This window comes from Xiphophorus maculatus, chromosome 19, assembly GCF_002775205.1.
Source record: "Xiphophorus maculatus strain JP 163 A chromosome 19, X_maculatus-5.0-male, whole genome shotgun sequence".
Classification (NCBI taxonomy): Eukaryota; Metazoa; Chordata; class Actinopteri; order Cyprinodontiformes; family Poeciliidae; genus Xiphophorus; species Xiphophorus maculatus.
The window spans coordinates 10,762,771-10,780,929 of NC_036461.1; the positions used below are offsets into that span (position 1 = coordinate 10,762,771).

The window sequence follows — 18,159 nt, forward strand, 5'->3', positions numbered from 1 at the left end:
AGTTGTTTTTTTCCATCGGTATATGAAACTTTTTTTTTCTTTTTTTTTTTGGAGTACCCCAATTTTAAGCCAGTTTTCCGTCACTATTTTTAACACAATCCTTTGGTAAGCTAGCTGTATCGTCGCACTTCGAGCTCACGTCAAGGCAAATAAACTGTAGTTTATATGCAGTATCTCGCAGACCACGAGGGGCGCCCGGGGACCACCAGTGGTCCGAGGACCACAGTTTGAGAAAGACTGTCCTAAAATTTTTACCTAAATTTATAGATTGTAGTTCTAGTCGGTTGAACTCTTACCGTTCTGGCAGGATGGTTAGTGTATTTTCTAACTAGATAATGTCAGACTTCTGGAGTCTGCATGTGGGGTACCACAAGGTCCAGTCTTGGAGCCTATCCTATTTCTTCTCTATACTCTCCTAGCTCAAACAATCAAACAGACTGGTTGAAGAGAATTTCAATAAATGAAAATCATCTTCTGAAAGCAGCATTTTGCTTTTACTTTGGTTATCTGTGTTTAATAATAAAACTTATTAACGTGACAGGAAAGCAAAGGGCAGAAGAACTGTTTCAGGAGGTAAACACATTTTATAAAGTAGTGAGAATCAAATTTTAAGTGGTAACTCTGAATTGCTTTTTTTCATTAGAAGTTATCTGATTATTTAGTTATTTTAGTTATAAATCATCAGTGCAAAGTAGTAGACACCGTCTCCAAGAGGTTCAGATAGGTTTGGGAAGGTGGGAGATGAAAAATGATGAGAAGCATGATAAACAATACAGTTCCCCTGATCTAAACTCTTCATTGTCAGATTTTTGTTTTATCAGTTAAGCAATTTATAGTTCCAAGAAGGCGAACAATGTTGGCTGGATACAAACAAGTCTAGTCATAACAGCATTTTCCAAGAAGCTTTGTTATTATTCGTCCTGCCCACATTGCTCAAAGAAGGAGCAGTTGAACAGTGAGAGACATGTTCGTCTTTAACTACTTTGACATCATAAAGTTAAAACAGCTCTGCAACCGACTAATACAAGAATCAGAATGTTTTAAACTGCTTTGTTGCTCAAGAAGACATTTTTGTCACGTAACAAAGGGTGTGACCTGACACACACACCCAACAACAGGGAGTTGCTTTCTCCCTGTTCTCTCTCCAACAGGGAGAAAACAACTGTCCACCCATCAGTCAACAAAACTGTTTGTCTCCGGGCACATTACTTAGTTCGGCTGATTGACTTCTGTCAGACTTAGTTTTAAATGAATACCAGAAGAAAGAGGAGGGTGGATTCTGTGTTATGATCTATAATTATTGTAAACACTCAAGAAGACAACTGTGAGGTGTGGCAATAAGTTCAACTAGTTTCAACCATGCTGTCTGGCATCAAATCCAAATAAACTGTTCTGTTTTATATTAGACATAATCACCAAAATTATTATTTTTTTACTAAATGTCAGCTAATTTTAAGGAAATTTTTCAAATTACAAAATTTCCATATAATTAGCTGACATTTGGCATAATCCCCTTCAATTCATTGACTTTGTTGTTGCCAAACCACTTTGTAACCAATTTGGCTATATGATTGAGTTTGTTGTGCATTTGAAAGACCCTTTTGGACTCAAGCCCCATGTTCCTGGTTGATGTTTTGAAAGGTTGCATTCATGTATTTTTCTTTCCTCATTATGCCATATTTTGTAAAGTGCACCAGTACCTTCTGCAGAAAAATATCCACAAAATATGGCCCTGCCATCCCTGTGTTCTCAAATCAAAGGTGTGTCCAGAAATTTAGATTTTTTCACTGACTGCATATAGTAGATAATTTATGTTGCTTCTAGAGTAACTGCTTCTTTCTTGCTGAGTTGACACAAGACTCATTTCTTTATGGATAAAGACAATCTCTCAGCAGTTTAAGTAAGGTGACTGGCCTTTTGATTTACATTTTGTGTTGATACACACATTTTGAATGAAAGCACATTCTTCTCTGGGATGCAGAGCTTGTTTCCCATAATAGCAGGACATTCCAAGCCTATTTCAAATATTGACATGACTTTCTTTTAAACTTCTGACATAATAATTATGCACAAACTATTATGATTATACATGTGAATATGCAGCAATTGCTGCATTTTCAATATGATTTTCTTCCCTCGGGTGGCTCAGCCAGGGGGTACCACTGGGAAAAATGTTATTACTCAGCTCATAATTATGTTACCATTGCTTCTTTGCATGTCCTCTATTAAAGGCACAGTGTAACAAAAAGTTGGCCTTACATTTTGGGCGGGTCAACAGAGGCTTTTGTTTCGAGCAAAAAGGTTTATCACCCAGAGCAACATTGCGACTGGGAGAGCAGCAAGTGCTCAAAAGCAAAACAGGTTTTCTGTCAGTTACATTCTGAACATGTTTCCCATGGCTCTTTGCATGTTTTGTTAATGTGAAGTGGATCCCTGCCTATGTTGAACACAGTGTGTATTGTACAAAAAAATATGAATGGAGATCACCAATCAAGTTAATTAAATAACTTAATATTTAATTACTTCTCTTTGGGAATATATAAAGAGCTATTTACTCTACATTGCATTTGATTACGCTGAGTGTGAAATTTAAAATGGTGAAAACAACAGGTTTTCCAATGACACTGAAAATAGATTCTCCAAAACAGTGGTTCTCAAACTTTTTTCAGTGATGTACCCCCTTAAAAATATATTTTTAGTCAAGTACCCCCTGACACAGGCAAAACATTTTTGGAATAAAAAAGAGGTACAGTGCTGTAAAATCACTGTCTGATTTATTAAAGCCAAACAACTTATATCAGTGAACCTGACAAATACATCCATATTGCAAACATTGCATGGTTAAACAAAAAAGAAAAACAGAAGACGGTGACCACCAGGAAGGTATAAAACCAGTCAAAACTGAAATATGCAAAACGCTGCTAATTTATATTGGTCTCTGTAATGGTACAAAATTAAATATATACATAAATAATAATTCAGTGCATGAACACACATTTATATTTTATCGAACTTTTTACAAACTAATTTTTCCCAAGACTTATTATGAGGAGCCTACTGATTTTTTAAAGATATTTTGAAAAGCTTCACGTACCCCCTGCAGTACCTCCACGTACCCCCAGGGGTACGCGTACCCCCATTTGAGAACCACTGCTCTAGAACACAGTTTGAAGAAATTCACAAACTGACTTCCGTTATTCAGTTTGTGAAAATCAAATCTTTTTGGAATGTTTCATTTTAAAGGGCACCATTCACCTTCAATCTGGGTAATCACTCATCTGCAATTAATGATGAAAAAAAAATCATATTATGAAGTAGCTAATGACACAAACCGTCATCGTTTTGCAGGCGTGTCTCTTTTTACAATAGTTTAGGTTGTTTGGATTGGACAAATCTAAAAACAAAGCAAATATAAGGACCTGCCCAGCCCTCGGGTGTTAGGGAAAAGGGTCTAAATTGTGCATTTGGGCTGTCACTAAACCTGGCAAAAGACTGCCTGCTTTTTCCAGCTGCACTCAAATCTTCCCTGTTCTGTAACTATCTAAGAGACGTATTTGGGCATAAGAGGGCAGGACTCCAAAAACACACCCACTTTTATCAGCTCAAAAACCACCACATAAATATAGCTGCAAAACTGACTTTAGGCACATATTCATTTCATCTTGAGCTCAGGTATGTACGGGGTGATTATTAGACTTTGACTACAAGGAGTTTGAATGTTTCCATTTTTGCAGTCATCTTTTCTCTTCTGCTGAGTTTCTTGATTACTTTGTCTTGGTTTTTAATAGGAAAACACTTGTGTTCTACTTTCATCATCAAGCCAAAATGAGCGATAGTAAGTCTCTTTGATTGTGAAATATTAATGAGATAATTAATTATGAAATTAATTACCGATTTTTAGATAATAAAAAAAGAAAGAAAAATGCTATCTTGAAGGAAAGTTAGCTAATCCTCACAGTCCTCCTTTCCTTTTTTTTGTTTTTACCCATATGAAGCAAGAGATCAAAGATGCGTAATGCGATGCCTCAAGCAGTAATTTCTATGCCGTTTGTATTGTAGGATGATGTGCTGAGTTTTAATTTTAATTCTTGTTAAAATACTAATTTATCACCTTTTTTTGCCTTCAATCTATTACCACATCAGAACAACCAAAAAAGCCAGAACAGGTAAGTTAGTTTTACTTTCATCAGTCATTATAAGCAAAATGTGTGTTTGTATGTATTTATTTACTTATTTATTTTTGTCATCGGCACATAAGAAGGAGGGATCAGGACCCGGATGTGAAGGAGTAAGATTACTTCTCCAGATCGTTGCTAAATTTTTATGAAGTTTTATTTAATTGAACAATAATAATGTTGTTGTTGTGTGTGTGTGTGTGTGTGCGTGTGTGTGTTGTGTCTTTCACAGGAGGATGGAAAGGTACAACCTTAACTTCTTGGAATTTAAGTGACACCAGTTTTAATTTTTGTTCTATTTGTAAAATTGTTGCATTTTTATGGCTGCTTAAAGGGGAAAGGGAAAAGCCAAGAAAAGGGGAAAGGTCACGGACATGGTCATGGAGAAGGACAAGGTCATGGACATGGAGGAGAAGGACACGGTCATGGACATGGAGGAAAAGGAGGCGGTCCAGGTGGAAAAGGCGGCAAGTGAAAGAGACCACTGAGGAGACCCTAAATAAAATGATGAAAAGCCATTATTTTGTCAAAAAGATTAATGTATGATTGTATTGCATTCCTCATTAAATAATCTACAAAATAAAAAGCTTGGCTCTTTTATTCCCTTCCAAACTGATCCTTTATCTTGAATAAACAACATTAATATCAAAGTACAATAAAATAACACAAATCATTATAAAACTCCATAACACCAGTGAGAAAGAAACTAAAATAAAGCTTACGTACGAAAAATCTTTTCTTGCCAAAAGATGTAACCACTAAAGTCAATGTAAGAAAAACAAGAAAAGGTAATTCTGTGAAAAAAGTGTGACTGTTTGAATGCATCTGGTGTTTTCTATCTATGAATGAGTAGAAAACAAGAACAGGCTGCATGATAATGGTAATGATAATAATAATCAAACCTACAATGAGGGAACTGATTAGTTTTCATCTTGGACAGGTTTGCAAGGCAGACAAATCTGCTTCCTGAACTTAACTCAAATGTGTGGTTTTGTCTGCACCAAAAGTATTCATATCCCTTAAATTTTTTTTAGAAGTTGTCATGCAAGTAAACTTCTATCCATTTATCATGGTTGTTTATACACATTAAATAAATTAGAATATGCCTCCTAGTTGGTAAGATTAAAAGTACTTTTTGAAATTAACAATGAATAGCTTTCATTAAACCCACATCTCTATGTTTTTTATTGGTCTGATGCAAAATTTTAATCCCAACTATCATGTTTTTGTTAACTGCAAGTGAATAATAATCACAATTTAAAAAGGCAAAAACTCAAACTAGTTTTTAAAGAAATTAATACAAAATCCTGTTTGCAGTTTGCAAACAGGATGTATGGAGAATCTATGGAGAACTCTTCAGCATCTTTCTATTGCTGTAGGTCCTTTTTATCAAAGAGCACCACCCACAAAACTAGAAGTTGAACAATAATAATGATGTCAGCAGTGGAATCAAGTTTGTGCATGTGTGAAAAAATAAGGCAACCGTTGGTTACTAATTATCTTCGTTTGCCTGTAAGTTTCCAGAACCACAATGCCTTTGCAAGTGTGGAATAGGTTGAAGAGCTGCATGTGAGGTTGTTTTTTTTTTTAAGTTAACTCGAATGCAGCTCTGGAAATAAAGGCTACACAGTATTGGGCGTGTCAGGAATGAGCTCCCATCAGCTGTCAGTTAGATTTATCTGTATTGGCTACATCGCCTGATTGTCATTTTTCAGATCTACGTTTTTTTCGTATGAACAAGTAGAGACAGTGAGGTGTATTCAAAGTTGTGTTCCGGTAGTGAATTGTAATGTTTGTAAAACACTCATAAAAAGTCGTATTTTCCCTTTCTTTTATTGTATTGTACTATATGATCTTGGTTTACTTTTCCTTTTTACTTACATATTTCTAACTGGTTTGCTGTCTTTATGTGAATTATTAATGTGTTGATGTTTTTATGAGGTTTTTACGTTTAAGTTTGCACAAGACCGAGTTGATGTAACAAAAGGGACTTTTTTGAAAAAAACCCAATAAAATAAACATTTAATAGTGCACCATGTAGTCTTCAAATTAGATTTCATGAGAACTGGAAGACCTTTTACATCTTCAGTCACATGCTTAGTTTTTTGCTTAACATACTCTGAGTTTAAAGTTAATGCATGCAATGTGCCCAGCTGCAAAAGCTCAAATCATAAACACTTCTCCACTGCATTGGCTAGGTATTTTATCCAACTTGTTGAAGAAACATTTTATTTTCCTTTAATCCTCTTCCAGTAATTTGGTTTTGAGAACATGGAATTTTTTTCTTTCTAATAAACATTATTGAAAGTTTAGCATTAACTGTAAACCTACTTTTTTAACTTGTGGATTACCTGCCAAGCTCCTCTGCATTTGTAAAGGTCATGCATTTTTACTTTGGAGCTGGTCCAGATAATATGTCTGTCAGGTTTTGCAGTTGTTAAATTGAACATGTATCCAGAACAACAATTGAGGGATGTTCATGTTGAAGAAAAACAAAAGTAAACTCAGATGATGATTCCAATTAAAGCCACTTTATTTGGTCCTTTTTTGGTAGATTAAAAAAAAACAGGATTTAAAACATAATGAAGCTAAATTTCACATTTCCATACATTACATTTCCATACTTAATTGAAAAACAATTTGCTCAGATCAACAAATTTACTAGACATAAAGTCTTTAAAGACAGCATTACATTTAGGTTTTAAATGGTAAGTACAGTATTTATTTATTTTTTTTAAAAAAGAGGCAATTACTCTTTAAGAAAAAGAAACTAGAGAACTAGCCTTCAATGTAGTGTTAACAAATATAAACAGAGAGCTAATGAAAGGCTTAAACGGTTGTGTTTGTTGATTTAGGAGTTCTAAGATATGAAATGCGTTAGATTAGTCAAAAATAATCTAATGAAAAATGTCAATATGATAGTTTGTTCCAGCAAAAAGGTCCATCACAGACCAGTTACAGCACAAAAATCTGTTCTGCAATTATATTCCTAGAATCATCAATTCATGGAAGCATCTTTCTGGAAAAAGACACTCAATCACACATGATAGGATGGAAGCAGCTCAAGGCGCCTCAAGTTAAAACTCGTCCAGTGTTATTAAGGCTCTGTGGGGTTGATGGGTGTTTCTATAGACTCTGAGAGGGAAAAGGAAGCAGAAAGAAAGATATTTAACCATTGCTAACTCCTTCCTATCAAACAGGAATGAAGTGCCTTCCTGTTTCCTGTTTGCATTCTATATTACCTCAGTCATATAGAAAGGATGGATTTTCTTCAGAAAAGTCCATTGACCTGTTCGGTCTCAGGGTCCAAGTCAATATCATAGAAACAAGGCCGGGTGGGCAAACCAGGGATTGTAGGCATCTGAAGAGAAAATGCATTCTGTCCAAAAAACTTTTAAACAAAATATAACCATCCTGAAACAGCTTTTTTAAACTCTTAAAACAACATAACTTATGACTAATATCTGCAGAACCAACATTTTAATTTATTTATGTAGCTTCCTTGTATTTAAGTTTCAATTCTCTTATAATTTTTACGGGGTGAGGGGGACACATCATGTAAAATCAATCTGAAATTTGGAAAACATGCAAATGGGTTTCCATACTTGTTGAGACTTAGAAAATAGTAATAGGAAACTTTAAACCCCTATGTTGTATCTTTCTAGTGTCATATGATTATGATTTTTTATCTATGAAACGTCACAAAAATATAGGAGGCAAATTACTAATTTCTTCTTTTGTTGCAAGCAGAAGCTTTGCAGAAAACTGTGAATAGGACTACATCTTTTTTGGTTGTTTTGCAAAGTACACACACAGTTGTACCCAAAAACAAAAAGGCCTGTTTGATCAGGTTTGTGATCCTACCGTGCCAACTAATGGGAAGAGAAAGCCTGCGCCGACGCTCGCTCGGATGTCTCTAATGGGCAGGACGAAACCTGTCGGCACGCCCTTCTTCTCAGCCTCGTGAGAGAGGGACAGGTGTGTCTTAGCCATGCAAATGGGAAGATTTCCAAAGCCCTGAAGCAAAAGACAAAACATAATTTTCTCAGTACAGATTTGCCTTTGACGGTGGTCTTTGCTGATCAATAGGAGTGACAAGAAGACTTCCACCCTGAGGAATGCTGACCTGCTTGGTGTACAGCTCCACCTTGTGTTGGGCCTCCGGGAGAAGTTCAATATCATCTGCTCCGTAGATCTTCTGAGCAATTATTCGAATCTTGTCACTAATTGGGAGCTAAAACATAAACACTGCACCGTTTAAAAACAAGGAAAGCACAAGAATACCAGCAAAGTTTAATGTGGGTTGGAATCATACATCCAAATCATAGAGGAACTTGAAGTTGCTGGGAGCTTCACTGGCCCTCTGAACAGCCTGTCCTAGGGCCACAGCACCAGCGCCACCTTCAGCCCAGTGGGAGCAGCGCACGGCATCGAAGGCTCCAGCAGCTTTGGCCATGCTACAGACCAGGTCGAGCTCAGCCTGAGTGTCCATCCTGAAATAGATGCACACATACTAAATACAAGCATGAAACATTTTAGTCTGCAGTAGTAATGAAACTGCAACATGTTATGCTCACTTGAAACCATTGACAGCCACCACAACCGGCACGCCAAAATGTTTGGCGTTTTCTATTTGTTTCCTCATGTTGCTGCAGCCATTCTTCAGAAGTTCAAGGTTCTGCACAGAAAATGTAAAAATGTTTTTTTTTAAAGTCTACTTAAATTTCCTTCCTGTTCCATTGTTAAATGTTATTTGGAAATTAAAGTTTATTGATCTTTCAGAGGATGTTCTTGCCTTACATTAGTTGTAAATGGTCTCAAATTGGCAATATTATCGTTTATCGTAATAATTTCTCGGACAATTTATTGTCAAGCAAAATGTGTTATTGTGACAGGCCTATGTGTGACCAAGTATGAGTGAAAGAATATGCACAGACTGCACAGAGTGGACTGACACTTGAATGTTTTGCTGTTTGCTGCTTCTCAGTCTTACCTCCTCCACATATTCCTTTGGCAGTGGCATCCCAGCTGTAACCTGTATTAAAAATTTTAGAGTGTTTTTTTTACCCAAAAGGTGAAATATGAACAGAATGAAGACGACAACTCCTAAATCACAATATAAGTGACTCACTGTTGGTCCTCCTCCGTGCATCTTCAGAGCTCGGACCGTGGCCACCAGGACTACCACATGGGGCCTCAGGCCCGAGTAGCGGCACTTGATGTTAAAGAACTTCTCCATGCCGATATCAGCACCAAAACCAGCCTCTGTCACTGTTTAATGGAGGTTGTGAGACAAAAGATTAAGAGCAGTATTGCAGCTTTAAGTGTTGCAGTGTAATAATGTGAAAACAGAACAATAATCTAAAACAACCGGGGTTAATGTTTTATATAGATCTTGGATCTTTTCAGCCCATTTTAAAATGATAAATGCAAAATTCACATGCATGAATGTAAGCATGTAGATGCTTACATCTCCTGCTTACATGAGGAGAACATGCAAACTCCATGCAGAAAGACCCCAGTTTGGGATTCTAATATGAGACCTTCTTGCTGCAAGGCACCGTTTCTACCAACTGCACCACGGTGTCACCCATGATAAATTCATCTTACCAACAAAGCCCTCAGGTCCAACCAGCTTCAGAGCGATTTTATCAGCCAAGATGGATGAGTTTCCATGGGCGATGTTGGCAAACGGGCCAGCATGCACAAAAACAGGCGTTCCCTGCAGATTCAGATAACCCATTTGTAGCTTTAACACAGATAAGCATCACAAGGATCAAGTTGTAGTTAAACATTGACAGACCTCCAGCGTCTGCATCAGGTTTGGTTTGATGGCATCTTTCATCAGCACAGTGAGAGCTCCACTGACTCCCTGCAGAACAAAACAGCGCTCTATCAAGACAAAAACCTTTTTCCTTCCACAGTTTTTATAATGAGAAGCCACACCATAATGAAGAAGCACTGACCAGATCCTCGGTGGTGACGGGATCTCCGCTGCGGCTGGTGGCTACGACCATTTTGGCCAGGCGCTGTTGCATGTCCTCCAGGCTGCTGGTGAGGGCGAGGACCGCCATGATCTCACTCGCAACTGTGATGTCAAACTGAGCCTGCACCACACATTGTGATCAAAAACAGCTGTTGACTCTTTTTTTATAAGTACCAGTGCCTTTTTCAGTGTTTTATTGAATACCATTATCAAAACGTGTCAGAATCCCACCTCTCTTGTGTAACCCTTTTCAGTTGGCGACTGGCCGATGGTGATCTTCCTCAGGAATCGATCATTTGTGTCCAACACTGCAGAGAAATAGATATCCAGTGGAGATTTAAACATGAGCTTTGATACAGAAAAAAACTGAAATCTTGGGGGGGAAAAAGATTGATGAAGACATTTCAGACCTCTTTGCCAGGTTACAGAGCTCGGGTCAATATCCAAACGTGCAAAGCGAGTAATCTCTTCATCAGTGAGAGTTGAAGGATCAGTCTTCTCTATCCCCAATTTCTACATCAACAATAACAAATTAAGAATCAGAATTGCTTCATGTACAAGTAAAAGTTGAGGAGTATGTAATGTAATCCCTTACTTTCAGTCTGTTGATCTGGACTGGGGAGAACGTCCTCTGCCCTCCACTGAGTGGGACCAAGCGATTATATAGAGCCTGAGTGAGAGTAAAGGGGAAAAGGGAACATCTTGTTATTAATTGACACTTGTTATGATTTTACCCCTCATTTACAGAAGTGAAAACCCACCTTGTCGGACTGCGTTGCCTCATGAAACATGCGTGCGTCGACAGCAGCGGCTACCAAGTTATTGGCAGCTGTAATGGCATGGATGTCCCCAGTGAGATGGAGGTTAAACTATGGATAAAATGAAACTTAATTAACTAAACACATACATTTTTCCTACCAACTCAATAATGTTTCAAAAAGGTATAAAGTACCTCTTCCATTGGAATGACTTGAGAATATCCACCGCCTGCAGCGCCACCTGTTGAGAAGAAAGACTATTATCAATACAAGCTGGACAGCAAAAAGGACAATTCTTTTGAATTGTCCTTTGTTGTCTTTGATTGTCTGGAGGTCAAGATGGTTAAAGAAGGGTCACCATTTCTGTCTTGGTTTGCCTTACGTTTTAAATCTTTATCAAACTTTAATGATCCAGAGGTTATCAGCTCTCATTTTCTGGTACAGGCCAATCATATCTAAATTTAAAATGCCCCTTTAGTTCAACATTTTATGATACCAGGAAGTTTTGGAAGAGAAAGAATCCCACAGGACGACAGGTCCTCCTCCGTACTTAACAATGGTCATATTCATCCTTTGTTTCATGACTTGGAACTTTCTATAGCTGAAAAGTTTAATGCACTCTTGTGTTTCCAATTTTGAAGAGTGGCTCATAGAAAAGGGCCTCTGAGCCACATCATATTAATAAGGCAGGGCACAATGGAATTCATAGATTTTTAATATAAAGTTCTGATTAATATACAATAAAGAAAATTATGAACATGAATAAGTTTACATTTTCAAAAATACTGAAGGTGTATTTATTTTCAGGAAATTGATGGCGATGTAAACCTCGGCGGTACTGGCGAGCTTGGAAAGGAAAAAACTTTCTTGATGTATGATTTCAGTGTAAGTTTAAGCAAATGCAGTAAAATAAATTAAAAAGTGGTGCCAATAAGCATCAGAGTTCCTTATGTTCTTCTAATGCTCACCTTTAATGCCAAAGGTTGGTCCCTGAGAAGGCTGGCGAACGCAGGCAAACACATTGAGCTTCAGGTGGGCTCCCAGGGCCTGAACCAGGCCGATTGTCGTGGTGCTCTTACCTTCACCCAGTGGGGTGGGTGTAATACTGCATTCATAATTAGACAACATTTCAACCAATTAAAGTAAAAGAAAATAAAACAGTTTCATGGACAGAATAAAACATTCTAATTTACTTAGCAGAAGTATATTTAAAGTTTGGCGCATTTGTTTGCTTTTCAGTCCAGAAGGCACACATACCCTGTGACCACCACATATTTCCCATCCGGTTGGGACTGAAGTCGTTTGATAATACTCAGCTGGACCTTGGCCTTAGTTTTTCCGTAAAACTCCACTTCATCAGAAAGCAGGCCCACCTCTCTGGCCAGACAATCAATTGGCTTCGGAATGCAGGAGCGAGAAATCACTATGTCACTGTTGAAGATTAAAAAAAATCACACATATTTTCACTAAGTAGAGAACAAAGCTACACTTCAGGGTCAGTACTTTCTACATACACTTTTAACTTTCTTTAAATCCAACTACCTTGGTCAATTTCTATGGTATGCCATTATCAGTTTTTCACAAGACAGGGTCATTTTTGTCATTACACACCAGTAAACTCAACCTACTAATTAGGTAGGCAATTCTAAGGACAATTGTTTGCTCTGGGTTTCATTAAGGGTTTATTAAGTGAAGGTTGGGATGGGTGGATTTTCTTTCCAGTTTACAAATCAGAACCACTTAGTGTTGGTCTAAATACATCAAATTCCAATAAACTATATTCAAGATGTTGGTTGCAACATGCAAAAAGGTTCAAGGTATGCAAATACTTTTTCATGACACCTTACAGAAAAAGTTACAATAAACAAAACAAACCTTGGTACAGGCTTCTGAAGGCTCAGCTTGGTGTAAGAAATGTCCCACTTCCCAGCCTGATGGCTCTCAAGGAATCGCTTTGCACTCAACACCGTATTCTAACCACATCAACAAACAAGAGACACACTTACTTACCGGTACTTACTTTAAATCTTAAGAAATGTGGATGGTATAATGATATGACCTTTGAGGAAATTCACTTGAGATAAATAAAAGATTCAACTTTACCCCCATCAGCATGGCCACAGTCATTGGTCCCACTCCTCCAGGCACAGGGGTGATGAAGCCCGCCTGCTCCTTGGCTGAGGCAAAGTGTACATCACCGACCACACGCTTCCCACTAGACTTGGTCTGATCTAAAAAAAAAATAAATGTTTCACCTCAACTGTTTGAGTTGTCACCTAATTTCAGACCATTTTGAACCTTAACAAATGACCTGGAATGTGATTAATCCCACAGTCGATGACCACCGCTCCCTTCTTGATCCACTCTCCTTTCACCATCTCTGCTTTGCCCATGCCAACAACCAGGATGTCTGCTTTACCCACCTGGACAGGAATACAAACAGTTGTGTCGCAAATAAAAACAAAAACAAAAAAATAAACAGGCATGAAGAAGTCAGCAGAGAGAACTTTCAGAAAAAGAATGCAGGAACTGCTGGACCAGGCGTCTGCAATCTTTACAAACCAAAAAGTCGTTTTTCCCTCCCGTCCAGCTATACAAACTTTTTTTAAAGCTGCAAATTTTTACATAATCTTTTGTGAAAAGACAACTTAAAAAATTTCAATAAATATTTACAATAAAAAAGTTGTGGTCATTTTTAATGACCCGTCATTTTATTCCTGGTTTTAGGTGGTAAACCAAGAAAAACATAAAACATTTACAAAAAGAGAGTTGATACATTGTCTTGAATGAGAAGTGGGGATTTGTGGAAATTATTTAAACTAAAACAAAAAAGCACTTTGTTTTCAACATAACGAGAACAAAATTAATAAGTATTACTGTTACTTGTATCATTCTGTTGTGGTAATTTAATGCAACATTTAGCCATATAAAAAAAACTACAAAACTGCTAAAATCTCCATTTGTTTTAACAATATCTTAATTTTGTTTTGCTTTTGTTGTTTTTGGTTCTCCGCTGTTTTAGCCAAATTATTAAAAGGCATTCTGGCAATTCCAAAGAACCACATGTTGGTCTGGGCTCACAGGTTGCAGGGCTAGACTAACAGTTGCTGTGAAGTTGCAAGGAGCAACAAGAAGAGTTCAGATTTCTGCAAATGAACACTGACACCAGTAAGCCTGTTCATGTGCATTTACACATGTACAAGTAAAATGTTTAGCTCTTCTTAAGGACAGTAACATTGTGGGGAAGACATGGTCATTTCAACCATAAGCAGCAAAGACTGAGCAAGTTGAAGTGATGCTAATATCTGATGTGAGACGTGAAACTCAGAAAGGTAGTAACAAGAAACATGATAATATTTAAAACGTACCTCTCCGGCCAGATCTGCAGTCTTAGAGTGGCAGGTGGTGACGGTAGCATGATTCCACAGCAGCAGATCATGCATGGGTGCACCAACAATCTTACTGCGACCAATCACCACAGCTCTTTTCCCTGCCACAGACACACCTGCAGAGAAGACGACATTGTGGCATTTAGTCCACATCCACTCGTCTGCATGTCATTTGTATGATTTTACAGCAAAAACTACTCCAGTGAGAGTTTTCTTCATTGCTGCATCAACCTGTCTGTCTGATCAGCTCCATGCAGCCATTTGGTGTGCAAGGGATGAAACAGTCGCTCAGATCTCCACGAGAAAGCTTCCCTGCGTTTATGCTGGTCAGCCTGTGAAGGAGACAGAAAGTACTGATCATACCACATTTTCTCCCTGAATCAAAAATAACTTTAATGAGATTTATGATTTACTTTAACTATGATTTAGCATGAAATTAACTCCATTAGGAAATTCTTATAATGAAGTTTATGTCAGTTCTTACCCATCCACATCTTTCTCTGGTGCCACGGCATTTGTGACCTTTTCTGTGTTGATCTTGTGGATCGAATCCAAAGGCAGCTGCACTATGAGACCGTGGACTGATGAGTTCTCATTCACTTCTCTGATGCTATGAAGGACCTGCCGGCAAAACATTATTAAAATCCTGTCAAAGGACTGTCTTTTTAAAAGAAACATGAGGCTTGATACAGAAGAAAACCACTTATTTTATAAAATTATAATAAATCTATAGACTAATAAATCTTTAACTAGACAATGCATTGTGTAGTTTGAGATCATAAAATTTACTTGTATTTAATAAGGATTTTACAAGACAGACCTATGTGAATTATTTGATGCTTTGTGAAACCACCGTTTTTTGCATTTCTGAATATCCTTTTCACACATTCTCAGTTAGATTAAGGTCTGAATTTTGACTTCTAGCACTTCTAGCATAAATATGTTTTAATGTTAACTATTACATTGAAGCTCTGGTTGTGTGCTTAGGGTTACTGTCCTGCTGAAAGGTAAATCTCCACAATCCGTGTATCACTGGTTGTTTCTTTTTTCAGATGATAATTGACTAAATCAAACCTTCAACTAAAAAAAGTGTACGGTACTACAAACACATGTTGTCCTTTTGAAATTAAAATACTCTTACAGAACTGAAGCCCATTTTTGTTAATTCACAGTTCAATATCATTTTTTATTTCAAGATTTACTAAATATATATACTTTTTTATTTATAACATTAATACAAAACTTACAATTTTATTTCTTATTCTCTTGTTGGAGGTGGCACGCTAGCAATGTAAGTGAGACTAAAAAAATTATTTTGTGGGATGTATAAAAATATTTTAGTAAAATAGAACTAAATAAATACATAAATAAATGAATAAATACATTTTCTGGTGAAACACTATATGCTTAGACTAATTATTCAAAAAAGTATCAGTTGCAGCTCCAGTGTGAGCTTCTGTGTAACTTCAGAATGTAATATTAATAAAATTTAATTTTACCTCTTCTTCAGTTGCAGTCTTTGGAAGTTTCATATGTATTGCATTTATTCCAATCTGCAAATACAAATAAAATTCTTTAAACATTTCAAATTAGAAATGCTTACCAGCTACTCAAAGCAATTCCTTAGATCAACAATCTGATCGATAATCTTAAATTACCTCTGCTGCTGCCTTCAGCTTCATGCTGATGTACAGATTGGAATCTTCACGACCTCCAACCTGCCAGAACATAAAAGTATCACCTCATAATGTCTAGTATACAGAGACAATGCTCATGCAAATGTATCTATGCACAGTCTGTATTTATGTTAGCACATAAAGTCAATAACAGGGACATAAAAAGGACAAATTTCTGTCTGTCGAAAATAATCTTGCCTGTAAAACAACCAGGCCGGGCCTGAAGTTGGGATCCTTGAGTTTCATTTGCTCCACATCTTTCTTCAATTGCTCTCTCACTTGTCTAAGAAAAAAAGACGAAAAGGCCATATCATCCATGTGATTCCTCCAAATCCTAACAAATGTTCAGACCAGACAGATGCATTGTGGGTATTTTGTTTTTAAACCAATGATTTCTCTATCTGGTTGCACAACAAAGTGGCCTTTCCAAAGCATGATCTAGTGTGAATGTTTTCTTTATCTTTATCTGTTTCATAGTCTGAATACTGGGAAACATACCAGCACTTAGTGGAGTTAAATGACAGGGTCAATTGCACCAGAGGATTTGATAAGTCAGACAAAAAAAAAAAGTTAAGTGGACTTTAGCTTCTAATCCATTCAAAAAGCAATGGTTTGTTAGACAATGATTGATTGCTTAGCTCAAGTATGCAGACACAGAAAGATTGCACATAAAGCTTCCACAATGAGATGCAATTTCTGTGCATGACTTTAACTAAATCAAGTTATCAATATATATATATAGTAATATTTTCAATCATATTGGCAACTAAAAGTAAATGAAACCAATCACAACACACTGCACAAATCATACTTGCAATATGTATTCAGATTGTACAACAACTTCTGTTAAGCTTCAAAGTAGAGAACTTTTCATATATTGTCCAAAAATTAAGTGACTAATGAGTGATATGAGGGGCAGCAAGTTTTCATGTCTTGTGACAGGCACGTGCAGCTAAATTTCTTCCATGCTGCTGCAGGAGAAAGGATTTGTCCCTTTGTATGTGTGAGTCATTTGTGAAATGTAACCCTTGGAGAACATCTCTGTTTGGAGGTACTGTGGAAAAAAATTCAAATGTGACTTGTGCATGATATTTTGTCAATCAGTGCACTTGGGGTCAGTGGAGCAAGGGGACAAAGATCGAATCCCACCACAATCACACATATCTTACAAAATCCTGCAAAGGTCTGCACACATTCAAGGCCTGATTTAATCAGACAAAAAGGAAAATGTAAGTATCGCAGTCATGAGTTCACTGCATTTATGCTGACCTACATAAGCTGAAAGCAGATGGGGTCCACTGTAAAAACTCTCTCCATCCTTGGTAGCTATATCACTTTTAACAACTTTAAGTTATCAAATAAAGAAAAACAAGACAACATTTTGTAGGCTCTATACTTTGGAAAACTCTCATAAAGTACTGCAAAAGCAACAACAAAAAAAGCTTTGATAATGTACTCAACTGAGCAGATGATCATGTGGTACAAACTGTTACTGTAACTCAACAAGTCAGCGCCTTAGTTAGCCAAAAGTTTACTCTGCTCACGCAAAACTCCTAAACAAACTAGTTCAAATATGACACTTACGCTGAAACTTCTTTCCCGCTTATGATTTGAGCTGACATATTCGGTCTGTCTGTGTCCGAAGTGATGGTGACCAGTGCAGGCTCGCTCTCTAACAAGAAGAAACGCGTGGTGAGATTAGCTCTCCAAATTACGCTTATTCAAAAGAAGCATGTTTGTAATTACGTCGGATGCATCAGCAAACATAGCACTACGCTTAAAAATAACCGTAGAACTTTCTGGAATAGGCCCAATCACGGAGCGTAGTTCACTGACGTCACTAGGAGAGGCGTTACTTTACGTGAATACGGACCAATCAAATAGCTACCCAAAAAAAACATTAGATAGGTCTTCTGACCAGTAGCATTTGAGAAACGTTTTTCACACAGTAGAATTAAAAGAGTAGATGCTACATCAGCTAGCTGTGTCACAGCGCGTCTTCCACACTGAGTTTTAATCGACAGGAATCACGGTTTTCCTGACAACAAAAATGGCCAAATATAGTTACAGGTCTACTAATTAAGCAAAATTAAGCTTTGTATATAGAGGTAACACTAACAACAGTAACTATATATGAGTATATTTCACTCTTTCTTTTCGTCTATTTTCATTTCG

The 18,159-nt window shown here is 37.1% G+C and overlaps 1 protein-coding gene and 1 long non-coding RNA gene across 2 annotated transcripts; one reads left to right on the forward strand and one right to left on the reverse strand.

The window, feature by feature from the left end:
* The first annotated feature begins 3,615 nt into the window (after positions 1-3,615).
* On the forward strand, positions 3,616-4,761 carry LOC111612268. Its single transcript, XR_002754503.1, has 6 exons — positions 3,616-3,672; positions 3,789-3,835; positions 4,144-4,166; positions 4,259-4,288; positions 4,408-4,419; positions 4,510-4,761. It is a non-coding gene; the product is annotated as an uncharacterized LOC111612268 (long non-coding RNA).
* Positions 4,762-6,684: 1,923 nt separating this feature from the next.
* Positions 6,685-17,710, reverse strand: mthfd1 (methylenetetrahydrofolate dehydrogenase, cyclohydrolase and formyltetrahydrofolate synthetase 1). The gene is made up of 28 exons (XM_014471449.2): positions 17,569-17,710; positions 16,183-16,267; positions 15,967-16,026; positions 15,808-15,861; positions 14,793-14,929; positions 14,540-14,640; positions 14,288-14,424; positions 13,231-13,342; positions 13,023-13,150; positions 12,795-12,892; positions 12,177-12,350; positions 11,888-12,024; positions 11,114-11,160; positions 10,923-11,030; positions 10,757-10,831; positions 10,572-10,674; positions 10,393-10,469; positions 10,142-10,282; positions 9,979-10,047; positions 9,786-9,897; positions 9,307-9,446; positions 9,169-9,210; positions 8,753-8,853; positions 8,491-8,668; positions 8,302-8,409; positions 8,040-8,192; positions 7,418-7,536; positions 6,685-7,310 (listed from the first exon to the last, which is right to left on the reverse strand). The coding sequence occupies exons 1-27, from the start codon at positions 17,604-17,606 to the stop codon at positions 7,447-7,449; spliced, it is 2,805 nt and encodes a 934-aa protein (XP_014326935.1). The 5' UTR covers positions 17,607-17,710; the 3' UTR covers positions 6,685-7,310; positions 7,418-7,446.
* Between the last annotated feature and the right edge of the window lie 449 nt (positions 17,711-18,159).

Coding starts and splice junctions, on each gene's coding strand:
- mthfd1 (XM_014471449.2), bottom strand. CDS start 17,606: ATGTCAGCTCAAATCATAAGCGGGAAAGAAGTTTCAGC. Junction 13,343..14,287: donor CTGCAGATCTGGCCGGAGAG/GTACGTTTTAAA, acceptor ATTCCTGTCCAG/GTGGGTAAAGCAGACATCCT. Junction 10,675..10,756: donor TCCAGATCAACAGACTGAAA/GTAAGGGATTAC, acceptor TTGTTGATGTAG/AAATTGGGGATAGAGAAGAC.